Source organism: Sminthopsis crassicaudata, chromosome 3 (assembly GCF_048593235.1).
Source record: "Sminthopsis crassicaudata isolate SCR6 chromosome 3, ASM4859323v1, whole genome shotgun sequence".
Lineage (NCBI taxonomy): Eukaryota > Metazoa > Chordata > Mammalia > Dasyuromorphia > Dasyuridae > Sminthopsis > Sminthopsis crassicaudata.
Window position 1 is genome coordinate 227,429,553 of NC_133619.1, and position 17,464 is coordinate 227,447,016.

At 47.8% G+C, this 17,464-nt stretch overlaps 2 protein-coding genes across 15 annotated transcripts in view; both read left to right on the plus strand.

Annotated features, from left to right (window-relative positions):
- The first annotated feature begins 242 nt into the window (after positions 1-242).
- On the plus strand, positions 243-13,596 carry DNAJC5G (DnaJ heat shock protein family (Hsp40) member C5 gamma). Of its 14 annotated transcripts, none has more exons than XM_074300178.1 (7): positions 294-376; positions 5,533-5,622; positions 6,668-6,728; positions 9,037-9,152; positions 9,476-9,689; positions 10,378-10,543; positions 11,562-11,743. In XM_074300178.1, exons 4-7 carry the CDS (start codon positions 9,040-9,042, stop codon positions 11,651-11,653), a joined length of 585 nt encoding a protein of 194 aa, XP_074156279.1. In that variant the 5' UTR covers positions 294-376; positions 5,533-5,622; positions 6,668-6,728; positions 9,037-9,039; the 3' UTR covers positions 11,654-11,743. The 14 variants fall into 14 exon arrangements, 13 of the variants coding, with proteins under 13 accessions (XP_074156282.1, XP_074156288.1, XP_074156279.1 ...); XM_074300177.1 differs by lacking the exon at positions 5,533-5,622 and adding an exon at positions 2,401-2,594 and having other exon boundaries at positions 347-696; XM_074300179.1 differs by having other exon boundaries at positions 364-696.
- A 1,512-nt stretch (positions 13,597-15,108) lies between these two features.
- ANOS1 (anosmin 1) overlaps positions 15,109-17,464 on the plus strand; it is a 172,416-nt gene continuing 170,060 nt past the window's right edge. Inside the window, 1 exon segment of the mRNA XM_074302020.1 lies at positions 15,109-15,222. Coding sequence (XP_074158121.1) covers positions 15,109-15,222 — 114 coding nt within the window.

The following is a 17,464-nucleotide window of genomic DNA, read 5'->3' on the forward strand; positions in this document are numbered from 1 at the left end:
ATTGACAAGAGTTTACTTTTATTATATATAATTACAATCTTGTTAAACAATAATCATTAAGTACTTAAGTGTCAGTCACTGGTATAAACCCAGAACCCCCCACCCAGGACTTGCCGCTCTACAGACTCCTCCCTCCGCCCCCTCCCGGGGAGCCAGGCCACGCCCAGCTTCTAGAAGAAGTCCGGAGGACCCTCCGCGCCGCCGGAGGACCCTCCGCGCCGCCGGAGTTCCGTGTGTGCTACAAAAAGTCCGCGGAGTGAGGCTGCCTCTGCGGCCTGCCGCGCAGCGGTCACACCAACGGCGACTGGGCAGAGACGGCGCTGAGTGCGCAGGCGCGGGCGCGCCCGCGGAGGATTAGAGCGCGGAGTGGACGCGGGTGTGTGGCGGTGCTCCTACATCCCGGCCTGCTCCTGGCGGCCTTGAGGGCCCGGCTGGCTGGGCTCGGGGAGCCGAGGGAGGGCGCGGCGGAGGCGGCCCGCTTGTAGGCTTTGCTCCCGGACCGAGCCCGGCCTCCGCGTCTGATTGGCCGGCTCCCCTCTGCCGGCGGAAACCGGAGTCCCCCCCCAGGCCTCGGCATCCGGGCCTCGACGCGCGCCCCCCAGAGCCCCTTCTCACCTTGGTGCCCACCCCAGGCCCTGCCCGTAGTAGTCCAACTGCCGCGAAACGCCCCCCTGCCAGAGCGCTTGCCCGCCCCAGGTACCCTCCCACCGCTACAGCGTCCCGGAGCCCTTCCCCCATTGCCCCCTCTCAGGGTCCCCTACCAGTGCTCCCCTCCCAGGGTCTCCCCTCCGTGCTCCCCTCCCAGCGTCTCCCCTCCCAGCGTCTCTCACCGGTGCTCCCCTCCCAGGGCCCCTCACCAGTGCTCCCCTCCCAGGGCCCCTCACCAGTGCTCCCTTCCCAGCATCCCCCCCCTCCCCTCCCAGCGTCTCCCCCGGTGCTCCCCTCCCAGGGTCTCCCCTTGGTGCTCCCCTCCCAGGGCCCCTCATCAGTGCTCCCCTCCCAGGGCCCCTCACCAGTGCTCCCCTCCCAGCGTCCCCCCCTCCCCTCCCAGGGTTTCCCCCGGTGCTCCCCTCCCAGGGTCTCCCCTCGGTGCCCCCCTCCCAGGGTCTCCCCTCGGTGCCCCCCTCCCAGGGTCTCTCACCCAGTGCTCCCCTCCCAGGGTCTCTCCCCTAGTGCTCTCCTCCCAGGGTCTCTCACCCAGTGCTCCCACCCAGGGTCTCCCCCCAGTGCTCTCCTCCCAGGGTCTCTCCCCCTAGTGCTCCCCTCCCAGGGTCTCTCACCCAGTGCTCCCCTCCCAGGGTCTCTCACCCAGTGCTCCCCTCCCAGGGTCTCTCACCCAGTGCTCCCCTCCCAGGGTCTCTCCCCTAGTGCTCTCCTCCCAGGGTCTCTCACCCAGTGCTCCCACCCAGGGTCTCCCCCCAGTGCTCTCCTCCCAGGGTCTCTCACCCAGTGCTCCCACCCAGGGTCTCCCCCCAGTGCTCTCCTCCCAGGGTCTCTCACCCAGCGCTCCCACCCAGGGTCTCCCCCCAGTGCTCCCCTCCCAGGGTCTCTCCCCCTAGTGCTCTCCTCCCAGGGTCTCTCCCCCTAGTGCTCTCCTTCCAGGGTCTCCCCCCAGTGCTTCCCTCCCAGGGTCTCTCCCTAGTGCTCTCCTCCCAGGGTCTCTCACCCAGTGCTCCCCTCCCAGGGTCTCTCACCCAGTGCTCCCCTCCCAGGGTCTCTCCCCTAGTGCTCTCCTCCCAGGGTCTCTCACCCAGTGCTCCCACCCAGGGTCTCCCCCCAGTGCTCCCCTCCCAGGGTCTCTCCCCTAGTGCTCTCCTCCCAGGGTCTCTCACCCAGCGCTCCCACCCAGGGTCTCCCCCCAGTGCTCTCCTCCCAAGGTCTCTCACCCTAGTGCTCTCCTCCCAGGGTCTCTCCCCCTAGTGCTCTCCTTCCAGGGTCTCCCCCCAGTGCTTCCCTCCCAGGGTCTCTCCCCCTAGTGCTCTCCTCCTAGGGTCTCTCACCCAGTGCTCCCCTCCAGGGTCTCTCACCCAGTGCTCCCACCCAGGGTCTCCCCCCAGTGCTCTCCTCCCAGGGTCTCTCACCCAGTGCTCCCACCCAGTGTCCACCCCAGATCTTCTCCCCAAGTCCCAGGCTCTCTCACTGCTCATCCCCAGGACCTGGGTGCTCCTATTTCCCGGTGCCCATTTCTGAAGGACCCTTCCAGAGGAGTGCTCTCCTGTGCCCTCAGCCTATCTCTTCCTCCAGTGCTCCCTCCTGCCCCTGAATCCACCTCCAGTGTCTAACCACAGAGACCCGCCCACCCCATAGCCTGGTCCTGATGCCCCTCCCTTCCCCAGTGTCTGTCCCCTGATCCCTCCTCTCGGTGCCCCTGTCTGTGCTGGAACACTGGTTTGCTCCAAGTGCCCCCCACCTCAGTGCCCTGCCTGCCCAAGAGCGGTCCTCACCGTGCCCAGGTCCAGAACCTCTCCCTGCCCTTGGGCACATGCTCAGGGTCCACTTTCCCATACTCCTGGCTGCCCCACCAGTTCTGGTCACCCCAGGAGCCAAGCCCAGTGTCTTTGACAGTCCTCAGCTGCTGCCCACCCCAGAACCTGGTTCGTGCCCATCCCCGATTCACCCTTGTTTTCCCGAATGCCCCCCTCAGTGCCCTTCCTCCTCCAGGGAGCTCTCTGCAGCTTCAGATCCCATTCACTAGTGCCCACTCCTAAAACCCTTGCTTGCCCTAGAACCCGATCCCAGTGCCGAGTCCAGAGCCTAGTCTCAGTGCCTGCCCTGTGATCCTGCTCACCTGAGAGAAGCCTGGTCTCAGCGACCACCAGGAGTGTCTGCCGTCCCAGAAGCTATTCCAGGGCCTCCCTGAGAAACTCCCCCAGTGTATTAAGGCCTCCTGCCGGCCCCAGGGTCCATCTGCAGCTCCCAGAGCTCAGCCCCACTGCCCACCTTCAGTGCCTCGGTCTGCCCCAGAGCTGCTCAGTGCCTCTGCACGCCCCAAAGGCTCACCACAAGTGCCCATCCTGAGCCTCTGCCTGCCCCAGAGGTGACTCCTAGAGTCCTACTCAATGTTCCTTCTCCTGCCTACCCCAGTGCCTAACCACTCCTTTCCACCCGAGGCAGGCTCCAAGGAAACCTGCCTGCCTGAGCCCTGTCCCCAATGTCCAGTTAAAGAGCCCACCCCTTGCCTTAGAACCTAGTCCCAGTGACTACCCCCAGCATTCGACCCACGCTAGAGTTCTTGCCCTCTAGTCCCAATCTCCACAGTCTGATCCAATGCTTGTCTGCACCAGAGCCAGGACCCAGTGCCTTTGCCTGCTCTATTCACAGTGCCCTGTCTGCTACAGAGGTCCTGCTTGCCCCAGGGCCCACCACCTCAGAGCCTCCGCCCAGACCTCTGCTTTTCTTAATGCCCATACTCAAACCTTTTGCCTACCTCAGAGCCAGGCCCCAGGACCCTTCCCCCAGGGCTGTCTACCCGCCCAGAACCTGACTCCTGTGACCTTGGCAGAACCCATTCCCAGAATTTCTTTTCACACCAGAACCTAGTCTCAGTCCACTCCATCCCAGAGACCACCTCTAGTACTCACCCCAGGAACCCCTGTCCACTCCAAAGCCCCAATGGTCACATGCCAGCCCTATTTCCTGACTCCCTTAGTTTCCTCACCTGCCCCAGAGCCCACCAGTAATCCTAACCCAAAAGTCTTACTTTCCCCACAACCCTCTTAGTGCTCATCTTCAGAGCTCCTGCCCATCCCAGATCCCTCTCCAGACGCCTACCCCAAGAGCCTTTAGCCAGCCCATAGCCTGATCCCAGCAGTAACCCCCAGAGTCCTTGCCTGCCCTAGAGCCTCCCAAGTGCCTCTGCTATTCCAGACCACCCCCACCAGAGGTCTGCCTGCTGCAGGGTTCTCCCTTAGTGTTCACCCTAAATCTAGGCTCTTGCTGGCTCTATTTGCTGCCAAACCTGGATCCACTGCTCATACCCAAAATTCCCCCCAGGGTAGCCCACTTCCAAGTGTGCTTGCTTGCTCAGAGCTGGCTCCAAGTGCTCCTGCTTGGGGCTCACCCACATTGTCTAATGCCATCAATCCTGATGCCCTACCTATCCAGTGCCCACCCCCAAAGCCGCCTCCCGATTCTCATCCCACAACCCTTACTCTCCTTGATGCTCATCCCAGAGACCCTGCCTGCCGAGGGCTTGCCTCTCATAAGCACCCCCAGACCCCAACCCACAATGGAGACTTGGCTCATTTCCATGGCAGGCTCAGTGTCCCTGCCTATGTCAGGGATCGCCTCCCTATCCTCCTCCCCGGTACCTCTGCCCACCCCAAAGACAGACACTAATGATCATCCTCAGAATGGTTGCTTTCTCCCACTCCCAGAATCCTGCCCGTTTCAGGGTCTGCTTCCAATGGTCACCGAGCCAAGGAGCAATGCCCGTTGACAGAGACTGGTGCCACTATCCACGCTTGTTCTTCTGCTCTACCTAGTTTCCTTGTTTGCCACAGGGGACACCCCAATATATGTATACTCCCAAACCCTATTTTCTCAGAAACCTGCTCCAAATCATTCTCCCATTCTAATCTACTACCTACCCAAGAACCCCTCCCACTGCTCATTTCCAGTGCTGCTGCCTGCTCCAGATCTTTCTCACCAGTGGCCGCTGGGGTCTCCTGCCTTCCCCTAGTGCTCACCCCTAGACCCTATGCCCAACCCAGAGTCTGATCCTAGGGCATTTGTTCACTCCAGAACTCCAACATTCTCCAGGGCTGCTGTCTATCCAAAGGCCCACCTCTAAAGCCTACCCCTAGGATGCCTCTCTACCACAGAGCCTGGTCTTAGGGCCCATCTCCAGTGGACCTGCCTGCTCCAGAGATTGATCCCAGTGACCACCCACTGAGACTGTCTGCCCCAGAGCCTGGACTCAGGCTACTTGCCTGCCACAGAGACTGGATATGTCAGAGCTCACCTCTAGCTCCTCTCTCTGGGACTCCTCAACCCACAATCTGGTTCCAGTAACTTTGCCCCAACCCCTACCTGCCTGTGTCTGGAAGCCTTGTCTCCTCTCATAAGCTCAAGAGTTGCTACTCCACCGCCTAGTCCCAATGCCTACTTCCAAAGGCCCTTCCCATGGCACAACTTGGTCTCAGTGCCCACCCCCAGTGCTACCCAGATCCTGGTCCAAGACTCTAGTGCCTCAGTTTCTCCAGTTCCCATGCCCTCTCCAGGGTCAATCTTAGAGTCCCTTCCTGTCCCCAGAGTCTGATCTCAGTGATTACTCCTGAGTATCTGCCTGCCCCAGACCTGGGAGTAAGTATTCCTGCCTCTTCAAGAGGTCTGCCCCATAACCCTCTCCCAGAGTCTGCCCAAGTATCCGTGAGAGTCCCAGAGTCTGACCCTAGTGCATATTTCCAGAGGATCTGCCTGCCCTAGAGCCCACCCCAAGTACCCATCCCTAGAATCCCCATCCAACACAGTCTAGTCCCAGTGACAATTTCCCAGAACCTTTAGTTATTCTGGTTACTCTGCCTATTCCAGAGCCTGATCTAGCTGAGTACACCTGGACTCTCTGCCACAGAACCAGAACCTAGTGTTCTGCCTTAGAGCCTACTGCAGACACCATCCATGGTACCCACCTTTATATCCCCTGCTTTTCTCAAACCTAACTTCCTGGTGTCCATCCCTAGAACCATTGCTTACCCTAGAATGTGATCCTCATGGCAACGACCCACTAAAGCCTCTGCCTTTCTTCTGCTTTCCCCAGATGTCTGGTCTGGGACAGGGCCTGCTTCCAGCACTCAATCTCAATACTCATTCCCAGTGCACACTCTCAAGAGTCCTTGCTTGCTCTAGAGCATGACTTTGTCTTTGCCTCAACCTAGTGCCCACTTCTGGACCCCTTGACCACCCTAAATCCCAGGCTCAGTGCCCTTGTTGCTAGTGCCCTTGTTGCTAGTGCCCTTGTCTACTCCAGTATCCTTGCCTATCAGGTGCCCATTGTTTTTCCCTTGCATATGCTAATGATTACCCCCAGAGCGCATCTCCAAAGCCTGGTCTCAGTGTTTAACACAGGGTCCTTGCTCCAGAGCCCCTAAATTTCCCAGTATTCATCCTCTGTGTCTATATCAAAACCAGGCCTTAGTGCTATGGCCTTCCCCAGATCCCAACCTCTAGTGACCCTACCTGCCCTTCATTGTCCTCAGCAATCCTAGAACCTGCTCTAGGTATCCACTAGCAGACCCCTATCTGTCCCCAAATCTGATATGTTTGCCAGTCCTAGAGCTGTGGTCTTAGGGCTCATTCACAATGACCCTACATGTTGTAGAGGCTGTACACTGTACCTCAAGTGTTCCTACCTTTCCCAATACTCACCTCAAATAGCTTTCATGTTTCAGTGCTCATTCAGTGCCTCTACCTTACTCAGTGCCCACCCACAGACCTCACCCCTATGAGCATGATCTTGTTGCCCATCCCACTCCTTTGTGCCTTAAGCCTATGCCTTCCCCCTACTACTTGCCCCTCAGGGGGCACTGGACAGCTCCTGCCTGCCTCAGAGTGTACCCTCAGAGCCCCTACTTGTTCCATAGTTTACCCTCCCAATTGCTTATACCTAAGCCATTCTTTAGTGCCAAGCCTCTAAACCCATGCTTTTCTCCTCCTTCCTATCCCAAAGGTGCTGCTTACTTCAGGGCTCACTCCCAGTGCTTACCTGCAGAGAACTTGACTTCCCCAGAGTATGTCCCCCAAACCAATCCCTATATAGAGCTGCTGCCCAGTCCAAAGCCTGGTCCTAATCCCCCAGAGACTGCCCCTGTCAATGCCCTTCCCTGTCCCAGAGGTCCTACCTATCTCAAGGCCTGCACCTAGTAACCATCCCTAGAATGTTTGTGCATCTGAGAGCAAGATCCCTGTTGCCTTGGTCATCCTATGGCTCACACCTAAGCTCGTTTCTAGAGCCCCTGATCACTCTAAAATCTGGCCCAAGTGGTCCTCAATGTCTTTGCCCATTCCAGAGCCCTTACTTTCCCCACTGCTCACCCTAGAACAGAGCTCCAGTGCCTCTTCCAGTCCAAAGACTCTCTCGCAGTGCCTATTTCCAGAGTCAATTTCTGCCAAAGGACTAATTCCCATCTCAGAGCCTGGTCCCAGTAACCATCCCCAGGGTCCCTGTCTGTCCTCTGCCTGCAGAAGGGGCTGACCCCAGTACTTCTGCCTATCCTAGAGATCTTGTCTGCTCCAAGACCTGTTCTCAGTGTCCCTGCCAGCTTCAGTCTACTCCCATGATCCACCCCCAAGACTCTATTCTCCCCAGTTCTTGGTCTCAGTAATCGCCCTCAGACCTCATTGCTAGAGCCCCAAACTGCTCCATAGTGGGTCCCCAATCTTCCTCTGGCACCAGATCCCACCTCTCTGCATCCTAGGTAGCCTACCTCTTCCAGCCCTCATCTGTCCGGGAAAGCACTGACCTTTTCCCCACCCCAAGCCTTCCACCTGGTCTGGCCATTCCTGCTAATTTAAGTTCCCCTGTCAAGTCCAGACAATACTTCACCCCTTGTCTGCTCTGAACAGTCCTGAACACTACTCAACTAATGGCTCTGAAATCATTGCCCCATCTCTGCCTGTCTAAGCTGGGCCACCCTGATTCAACTCATGCTTGGCGTGGGCAGTCCTGATCCTGCCTTACAGACCCTGGTCTCCTTGGTGGTCAGCCCTGACCTCTGTCCCTTCTCTAATTGTCCAGTTGTCTAGCCTTCCAGTCCCTATTTCTGCTCTTTCCTTTCTACCTGCACAAAGCCATCTGCCCACTGTAGATCCCAGTTACCTTTTCATCACATCTCTTATATGAATTCAATGTAACTTCAGTCTTTTCCATGCAAACCCAAAGTGACTTTCAGCAGCCTGACATCCCCTATTTTTCAAGTCAATGCCCCAAATTTTAAAACCCCTTTACCTCCATCTCAGATATATAGAGATATAGAGATAGAGTTATCTATCTGTATATAGATATATAGATATATAGATATATGGATATATACATTTCTTTTTTAACACAGACCCAGGGTGTTTTCCCTCACCTTATTCCTCCTGCCTCTAAGAACTCTATATCATCTCTGATACTGAGTATTATATGATACTAGTACTCTGGTGTTCTAGTACTAGGTACTGTACTGTATTAGCTCCCCTAAGCCCTAATTAAAGTGTCTAGACCCTATGTCCAGATTTTCTTCCAATACCAGTTTTCTTTCCTCCTGGCTCCAATTTATGTTTCCTTCAATTCTACTCCAAGGCAACCTCACAACTTCCATTTTAGTTCTTTTATTCAACAGACTCGATGTATTCTGCCTTCTCTCTATTTCCTCAGTTTTCCAAAGCTTATAGTTATTCGTGTTCCTAGAAGTATTTTCTCCCCACCTTTGACAAATCTTGCTCTTATCCTAACTTCAATAACTTTCCCTTTGTCTCCAATAATTGAACTGTCATAGCATCATAGGTGAGATCTCCTCTGGGATAGAGATGCCCTGAATGAATCACTAAAGGTGAATAGTGGTGAGCAATTCTTTGACCTCAGACACTAGGGAGACATGGTTTATTATCCTTAGCTTAGGGTTTGGGTCTGAATTGTATTTCCAGGGTAATCAAAGATCTAACCCACTTTTAACCTATTTTATTCGTATGGCTGGTTCACCAGTTAAGACCATTAGGGTGAGCAATGAAATCCTAGAGGCTTTATCTAATTTAGTAAGAATTTTAGATAGCAAAATATTTAGATGAGCCCTAATTTATCACACAACAGTGCAGATCAGGTCTCTTGATCCAGGTCAAAGCCATTTCATAGCATTTTAAACTTCTTTCTGCACTTCCTTGAGTTCCTTAGTGTCAGAGATTTATCGGTGCAGCATCTACTCCTTTAGAAAGATGTTCTACTGTAACCACTGGAAAGCGTAGTAGTCTGCTACTGGATATGCAGGCAAGTTTTGTTTCCCCATGGCTTCAACTCCTGTGTAAAATTCTCACATCTACTTCCTTGCTCTCTGGACCCAGAGAATGGCACAAGCACATCGGAAAAAGTATCGGCTGTCCAAAAGTGGAGAAACCCTCTATGAAGTGCTGGAACTGTCTCGGGGAGCAAAACCTGAAGAGATCAAGAAAGCCTACAGGTCCGAACTTAAGCTCCCCCCAAAGCCCTTGACTCTTGTACTCCCAAACCTTAAAACACAAACCCCACTGGCCAGCACCCCCTTCCTTATTTTCAAATTACCTGACCCCTCCATTAAGACCAGGGGAAGGCAGCATTCCCTTGTCTGTGTGGAAGAAGGAAGAGATTTTCCTGCATTCTCTATCCTTGTTACTGCATCTCTGAATGTTTAGATTTCTCCCATGCTGTCTCTATCTCATGTAATCCATCTTCCTTTCCCCTCTCCAATTTGGGTTTGTTCTGTTGCTCCTCTTTATGCTCTCCCTCATGGGCAATGGCTGGTAGGAAATTGGCACTGAAGTACCACCCAGACAAGAATCCAGAAGATCCTAAAGCGGAAGAGCGGTTCAAAGAGATCAATGCAGCCCATTCGATACTTGCTGATCCTGATCAGCGCCAGATCTACAATATGTATGGTGCCATGGGCCTATATATGGCTAACCAATATGGTACAGAAACTGTCAAAATCTGTTTCATTGTGACCAAGTGGTGGTTCAAGGTATGCATTCCTTGGAAGTCCCTCCAGTATTTGGGCAATAAAGATGCCCATACATTGGGCTTGTTGTCCTATTGCTCTTAGTGCTAGTAAAGTGGTAATAAAAGTACCAGAAGTGGTCATTTGAAATAGATTTGGGAGAGCATAATAGTTCAATTGACACAAAGAATTTATGTAATAGGCATCCATCACAGATTACAAAGGTTTGCTGTTTTATGTGAATAACACACTGGCTCAGATTAACCAGAAACTAAACAAAGTAGAGGCCTAAGTGATTTGAGTAGTTTACTTTTGGGGAACATGATTTTTAAGGTTTCTGGAGAGAAAGGGGAAATAAAGGAATCTAGGGAGTAAGAGAAGGAATCGGGAAGAGTTGGGGAAAGGTCAGGGAAGAGTCAAGGAAGATCTAGATGGCTGACCAGGTCCCAGAATTGTCTAAAAATAAGCTAATCAAGACAGTCTCAGAACGTGATCTGACTTAGAGTTTCAGCTTCACATCAATCTAAGCAAACTGGACAATTCAGGAAACTGACCTAATGATTTTTAACAACGGAGCAGGATTGTCTCCTTTTACAAATTCCTGAGAATTAAGTTAGGTTATGGTTCACATCACTAAGAAATTTGGGGGTGGAGAGCATAAAAAAACCATGAAGAAACTGTTGAACTTAAGCCATTTTCCCTAATCTCCCAGTGCCTGGTCCTTTTGTGTACACTGCTTTCTTGTTGTTGCTGCTGTTGCTGCTGCTGCTTTTGCTGTGGGAAGAATGCACCACCAGAATATGAGCGTTTTAAGTCTACCAGTGATCTGCAGACACAACCTCAAGACACAAAAATGCAAACACAACCTCCAAGGACAGGTGAGACCAAAGGAAAATGGTCAAGGCGAGAACTGGGCCAAAAGTCAAGGGAGAAAGTCTGGGATGAGAGGGATCTTGGAGCCTTGGGGTCTAATAGAACTCAGAAAATAAGGTCTGCGATTAGATCAGATTGAAGGGCAATCAGAGTATACAATCTGCTGCTTTCTCAGGGTGCATTTAATTTGAGTGAATGAAAAAGCTATTATATACCAAGCACTGTGCTAAGCATGGGAAAGACAATATAAATAGAGAGATAATCTCTGCCTTAAAGGAGTTTCTATTCTAACAAGGAGACACCACATGTAAGTAGTGGCCTGGGAAGGAAACTTTGGTTTGGGGAATCAAGGGGATATTGGGTTGATCTATATGACACTCTGATGACATATCCTTTCCAAAAGCAGGATGGTATTGGTTAGACTACTGAACCTTGGACATGGAAAAAGTTGGGGGGAGAGAGGGGGAAGAAAGAGTATCAGCACCTCATATGGTAAGATGGTCTGAAGGAACAGTGAGATGGGATGAGGCAGTCTGTTCTGGTGCTATTTTTACCCTTTTATTAATCATTTGAGTTTGATACTTATTCTGTCTGGGGTCTTTGTTGAGTTGGGAGATGAGACTAAAAGAAGTCATAGATGAATGTGGGTTAGGAGATTTACCTTATATTTGGCTCAAAAGATTTTTTTAACCTCAAAAGGTTTTATTTTTCAAATTAATTTGATCAGTTAAATGGTTAAATTTCTGCCTCATCGCCATCTAGTGGTGATCAGGACTTCTGTGTAATGACAGTAAGTTTTAGGTTAAAACTCCAATATTCCTGATCTATATATCTTGCCAGTGGATGCAGATGGCTCTGGTGAAGAAAGTGAGGCTGGTAACTTTGCCCAGCCCAGCCTCATTTAAATCCGACTCATTTGCTTGTCATGACATCATCTTCCTGATGGTGGTGATCCTTTTCCAAAATGAAGGACAAACAATTTGGAGCTCATTTCAAGAAATGTTTGTATTCCAAATTTCATAGGTGAAACTGAAGATGCTTTCTTCAATCTGAACATAGAAGAGGATGAAAATGAAAAGGACAAAATGCAGAAACTGGACCAAAATAGTATTTAAAGAGAAGAGAATAAAAGGGGCTAAGGCAAATAGTGAAAAAACTATATATTGTATTTTGATTACAAGTAAGTAATAAAAGTTTTTTCTGTATACTTTCTTTTAGGAGTTTCATCTTAATATGGTATAAGCTTCTTCTGTCTCCAGGTGCTGACCCTGTTAATATATATTCTGCCTGGTCTACCATGCACTTGGAAGAAGGGACCCCTAACTCCAGTCCTGATCTTGATGCCTATTTTGTAAGCATCATGAATGCCATAAGCACTGCTGAATTCTGGCCCTCTATGAGAACTCTCCATGGTATCACCAAATCTGTCTAGAATATTATAAACCTCCACATTTTCTTAGTGTCAACCTTACATAGTTTTCCTAACCTGGTCCCAAACCTAAATGCAGCTGGGAACAGCATTATTTTATGCCATCCTAACCTTGCAAAAACTTGCAGTGCTACCTTCTTCCCAAAAGAATTGTCTCTTGTTTCCATGTACTTTAATGGTAGTCAGTGGTTGTGGTGTCCCTAAGGTGTCTGGGAAAATGTCTCCCTCAAAGGTAGCTAATGCTACCTCTGAAAGAGCACTGGGTTATCATGAAGACCTGAATTCAAATATGGCCTTAAACATATGTATCCCTGGGCAAATCATATAACTTTGTTTTAGATCCTCAATCATAAAATGAGGATAATAATAGCACTTACCTCTCAAGATTGTTTTGAGGATCAAATTATAATCTATTTATATACATATATATCCACTTAGCATAGTGCTTAGCACATAGTAGGTATTATATAAATGTTTATTCTCCTCTTTCCCTAGCCTACTCCCTTTAAGGGCAGAAACTACCATCCTGTATTTGGACTTACTGTATCAACTAACCCTTCCCTCTCTTGCTTTAGATGAGGAATCCCATGAATAGGCTGAGCCCTAAGCTTCCTTTCCTGGGGTGGACCCCATTTATCCCTGCTTCTAGTATCCACAGAATCTGAAGCACTTTATTCTATGACTTAACTATTAGGAGGAAGTGGAAGAAGTTACCAACTTTTCCAAATATTCTAGAGGTTGGTTCTACAATCACAGATATCCACCAGCCTTATCCACATAGTATTCTTAGGACATAATCTTCTTCTCAAAGCACTTATTCCCAAGACAGACAAATGTTAATTGCATCTTAGAGGATGCTAACTTCTCACAAAACTTTACCGTTATTATGTCTTCTGTATCAAAGCACTCTATCTATGTCAGTTCCTTTCCTCAAATGTTCTACCAAGAGCCAGTCTATATAACCTCCCCTTAACTCAGTGAAGAAATCAAGCACTGTTTTGGAGCAGGAAGGCCTGAAAGGTTGAGTATATATCAGTGAATAAAGGAACTTTGTGCAGTTTCCAATGTGTGGGTTGGGGATGGAGAACCTATCTTGGAAATAGTCTTGGAGAAGGAAATGAATATTAGGATTCTGGTCCCAGGACTGACAAGTTTAATTACTAATTTGGTGGTGTTGACAGAATCTTCAGACCTCAAAGTTATGTCTTAATGGGTTAAAGTCATTTTTCTTAAGATCTTTTGCTCCTATCCCCAAAATGGGTTACAGGCACTTAAATCTCCTTTTTACTCACCTCAGATCTTAACTTTCTCCCAAGATCTGGAAATTTTGTAATGGCTGACAATTTGTTCGTGGAATTATGCTATCTCTATTACCTACCACCATTTACTTTCCTTGACTATATTCTTCCAACAGTACCAATGCAGAGCCCAGCACAGGTATGGAAGAAGGCAAATTGTTCTTTCCACAATAAGATAAATTCTTTCAAAGATTTCACAAGAAGAGGAACCTGGTCCTTGAGTCAATCCACAGTCTTTAAAATGGACTCTGATAAATTTCAAGCCTTGATTTGGACTTTTTAAGTGTTGGCACTCCAACTTATCTTTCACTAAAGTCTGATGTTTCACTGGTCTAATGGAGGCGAAGTTGGGTTCTTTATAACTATGCCAGCAGAACATAGGTTCTGCCATGTGCTATCGAGGCTAGAAAGATTTGGAGTATAGATTGGTGATATATATGCTCTGTGTATGTCTAAGGTCTAATCTAGCTAAGGTCCAGGAGACTCATCATGAGCTTGGCCACAAGGTGATTCAGTTTTTTTGATTACAGCAATTCTTGAACACCTGTAAAATGAAAGGGATTGCAATCTGCACCTATAGAATGAGCTCCACATTGAGGAAATAATTTTAATCTAGGTACCACTAATTCATTAAGTACCAAATTCCAGACTAACTTGGGCAAAATCTTGGCTGAAAAAAAAAGGGCAAGAACTTTCTTTTACCATGAATATGATGTGTTGTGGTTAGAGAAAGGAGGCCCAGGGTTATTGTGATGGGTCCGAGACTTATCTACACTCCCATTGTCCTTGTCAGGCTTTGCTGGGAATATTTGTAGAGTCACAGTCTCTGTATCTAGGATAAGATCCAAGCTAGAACATGACTGAGCAAGAGCCAGTGAGAGCCTTTTTAGAATCAGAGGGTGAGAGCCTGAAGTATTCCTATCTCTTTTTCTGGCTCAGGTTTGTCCCTATTCCCACAAAAGCTCTAGCCCCTCCTCCAGCCCCTAGACTATGTGACTCAGGGTCACTTGTTTGGTAACAGCTGTGGCTCGCCTTACACAAGCTAAATTGGGAATTGGAATGTGAGAGATTGTGTCACTGAAATGCCCCTAGTCTCCTCCATCCCCAAGTTAAAATTAGTCTCCTGCCTGAGGATTAAAGGAGCAAACAGCAGTGCCTAAGTTGTGAGCAACAGTCAGCCATTTGGGGAGCAGGAGATAAGACCACCCCAAGAGTGAGGGGAGAGCTATCAGAGGCGAGGGCAGGAGTTTTCATTTGCCTGAGCACTCAGAGTAGAAAAGGGAAAAACAACTATCCAAAGAGAAAATCAATTGGTCATCCAGGGGTCACAAGGTAGATTGATTAAGGGACAGAATAAAGGAAGACAGAAACAACTTTAAGAAAACTCTAGGCAGGCTGCAGCATAAAGGAAAAGGAGGGGCCAGCCGCTGGAGACAGACTCCCACAGCTGAGAGAATAAGCCAGAGTTGGAAAAAAGGCCGAGGAGGGGCACGACCACTGAGGGGATGAACTTCCCAGTGGGTTTCAAGCCGCTGCTGGGGGATGCACACAGCATGGATAACCTGGAGAAGCAACTCATCTGCCCTATTTGTCTGGAGATGTTTTCCAAACCAGTGGTGATCCTGCCCTGTCAACACAACCTGTGCCGCAAGTGTGCCAATGATGTCTTCCAGGTGGGCTCAGAGTCTGTTGGTGGTGTGGGAGCCATGGGGAAAGGAGAGGGAATCATTACTGATTAAAGTATGCTATTCAAGTTGGAGTTGGGAAATTAGAGCCCCAAGTGCCATTTATGGGGTGTACTGCTTTAGATGGACAAAGAAAGGTATAGGAAAGAGGTAGAGGCATGAGGGTGGGGGGAGAGCATGAACTGGACATGGACAGGCTGCTTGTGCCTAAGGGTAACAGAAAAGAACCTAAGGGGTTAAATGGACCACAAGCTATCAAGAGTGTCAACAATGTGAGGTTTACTTGTTTTGTGACACTACCCAGCAGAGTGCAATGCACAATAGTCAAAATAGTAGACAAGATGGAGATTTGTTAAGTGGATTTAAAATATTGGTTGACCAATCCCTAAAAGTAGCCTTTTAATAAACACATATATAGCCAAGCAAAACAAATTACCATATTGGCTCTGTCCAAAAATGTCTAAATCTGTACTCTGAGTAAATAGCATATTTAAGCGTCTTCTGGAATCATGATGGGTCATTGTATTTATCAGGGTTCCTAAGTTATTTTTACAATCTTTTCATTATTGTATAAATTGTTCTGGTTCTGCTCACTTCACTTTGCATCTATAGCTTATACAGTTTTCCCTAGGTTTCTCTGAAACCATCCTTTTCATTTCTTATAGCACTAATTTCATCACATTTATATATCATAAGTTGTTTAGTCATTTCTCAATTGGTGGACACTCCATCAGTTTCTAATTAAGTCTTTACCTCTGCAAAAAGATCAGATATAGCTAAATCTGCTATTTCTGTATATTCTTAGCTAATGTTTGTTTTGTTTAAGACTCCATTAACTTATTATCCCTTTTATTCCTCCTCCTCCCATTCTCCTCTTATTTCTCTGTTGAATGAAATGCATTTCTATACCCAACTGTATATGCATTTTTCCCTATTTTGATTAGTTTAGAAAAAATTAGGGCCAAGTATCACTTGCTTCTTCTAGCCCATTTTCTTTGTTTATCATTTATCTACTGTGTACCATGCTGGTGTGAGATCTTCCTCACTCTTTCTCTCCTTGTCCTACCTTTAAGCAACTCCCCTTTTTTGTTCTTCTGTTAAGATAATCAAACCATAACAGAACTACTACCAAGTGCTTTAATTAGATGCTCTCTCAAACCACTGACAATGATAGGGTACTGAGAGTACATTTGTATCATTTCCTCATAGTGTTGCATTATTTATTATTGTATGGTCCCTTGTAATTTTCTTATGTTTACTGTTTTTTGCACTTCTCTCAGCTCAGATGTATTTGTACTTCAGATCTCTACATAGCTCTTGCCTTTTCATCAGAAATGTTTGGAAATCTTTCATTAAATATTCCTTCCCTTCTCCCCTCTGCCCCTTCCCACCTCCCCCAGGATTAGCTGTTTCACTGAGTATATTCTTCTTCTTCTTCTTCTTTTTTTAAGTAAGTTATTCCTGTTAAATCCACTGGGCAAGTGTGTTATATCCTTTGTTTTCTGGAATACTTTATCTCTACACTCTCTTCTCCTTTATAATGGTGGTTGCTAAATATTTTATGATTCTAAGTGTTGCTCCTTGCTATGTGGATTGTTTCTTTTTGGTTCATTTAAGTACTGGACAGCTCTGGATCATGGCTCAAATATTTATGGGAGTTTTCATTTGGGGTTTTCTTTCAGGAAGTGATCAGTATATACTTTTTATGTCCATTTTGCCATTTGTTTGAGTAGTTTTATGATTATTTAAAATACAATATTTTGGATCTTTTGTTTGGTCATAACTTTAAGGCAGTACAACGATTCATAATTTCTATCTCCTTGATATGTTTTCCAGGTGAGTTGTTTTTGCTATATCTTCTATTTCCTTTTCTTTTTTCAGTCTTCTGACTTTGTTTTTACTATTTCTCATTGTCTTCTAGGATCGTTCTTTTCTACTTTTTGATACAGTCTAATTTTTAAAAAAAATTTACTTTTTGAACAAGATTTTTTTTAGTGTATATATATTTTTAATTAATTTTATAATTATAACTTTTTTTTTTGACAACAGTACATATGCATGGATAATTTTTTACAACATTATCCCTTGCACTCACTTCTGTTCTGATTTTTCACTTCCTTCCCTCCACCCTCTTCCCTAGATGGCAGGCATTCCCATACATATTAAATATGTTAAAGTATATCCTAGATACAATATATGTGTACAGAAACAAATTTCTTGTTGCACCGGAAGAATTGGATTTAGAAGGTAAAAATAACCTGGGAAGAAAAACAAAAATGCAAACAGTTTCTACTCATTTCCCAGTGTTCCTTCTCTGGGTGTAGCTGATTCTGTCCATCATTGATCAATTGGAACTGAATTAGATCTTCTCTTTATTGAAGATATCCACTTCCATCAGAATACACCCTCATATAGTATTGCTGTTGAAGTGTATAATGATCTCCTGGTTCTGCTCATTTCACTCAGCATCAGTTGAACAAGATTTTTAAATTCTTGTTTTAAGCTAATTCTTTC

Bases quoted from the DNA above. Each gene is read 5' to 3' on its own strand.
- DNAJC5G (XM_074300174.1), top strand. The intron at 9,153-9,475 runs GTCCGAACTTAA...AATGGCTGGTAG, and splicing joins GAGATCAAGAAAGCCTACAG to GAAATTGGCACTGAAGTACC. The intron at 10,544-11,561 runs GTGAGACCAAAG...CAAATTTCATAG, and splicing joins AACACAACCTCCAAGGACAG to GTGAAACTGAAGATGCTTTC.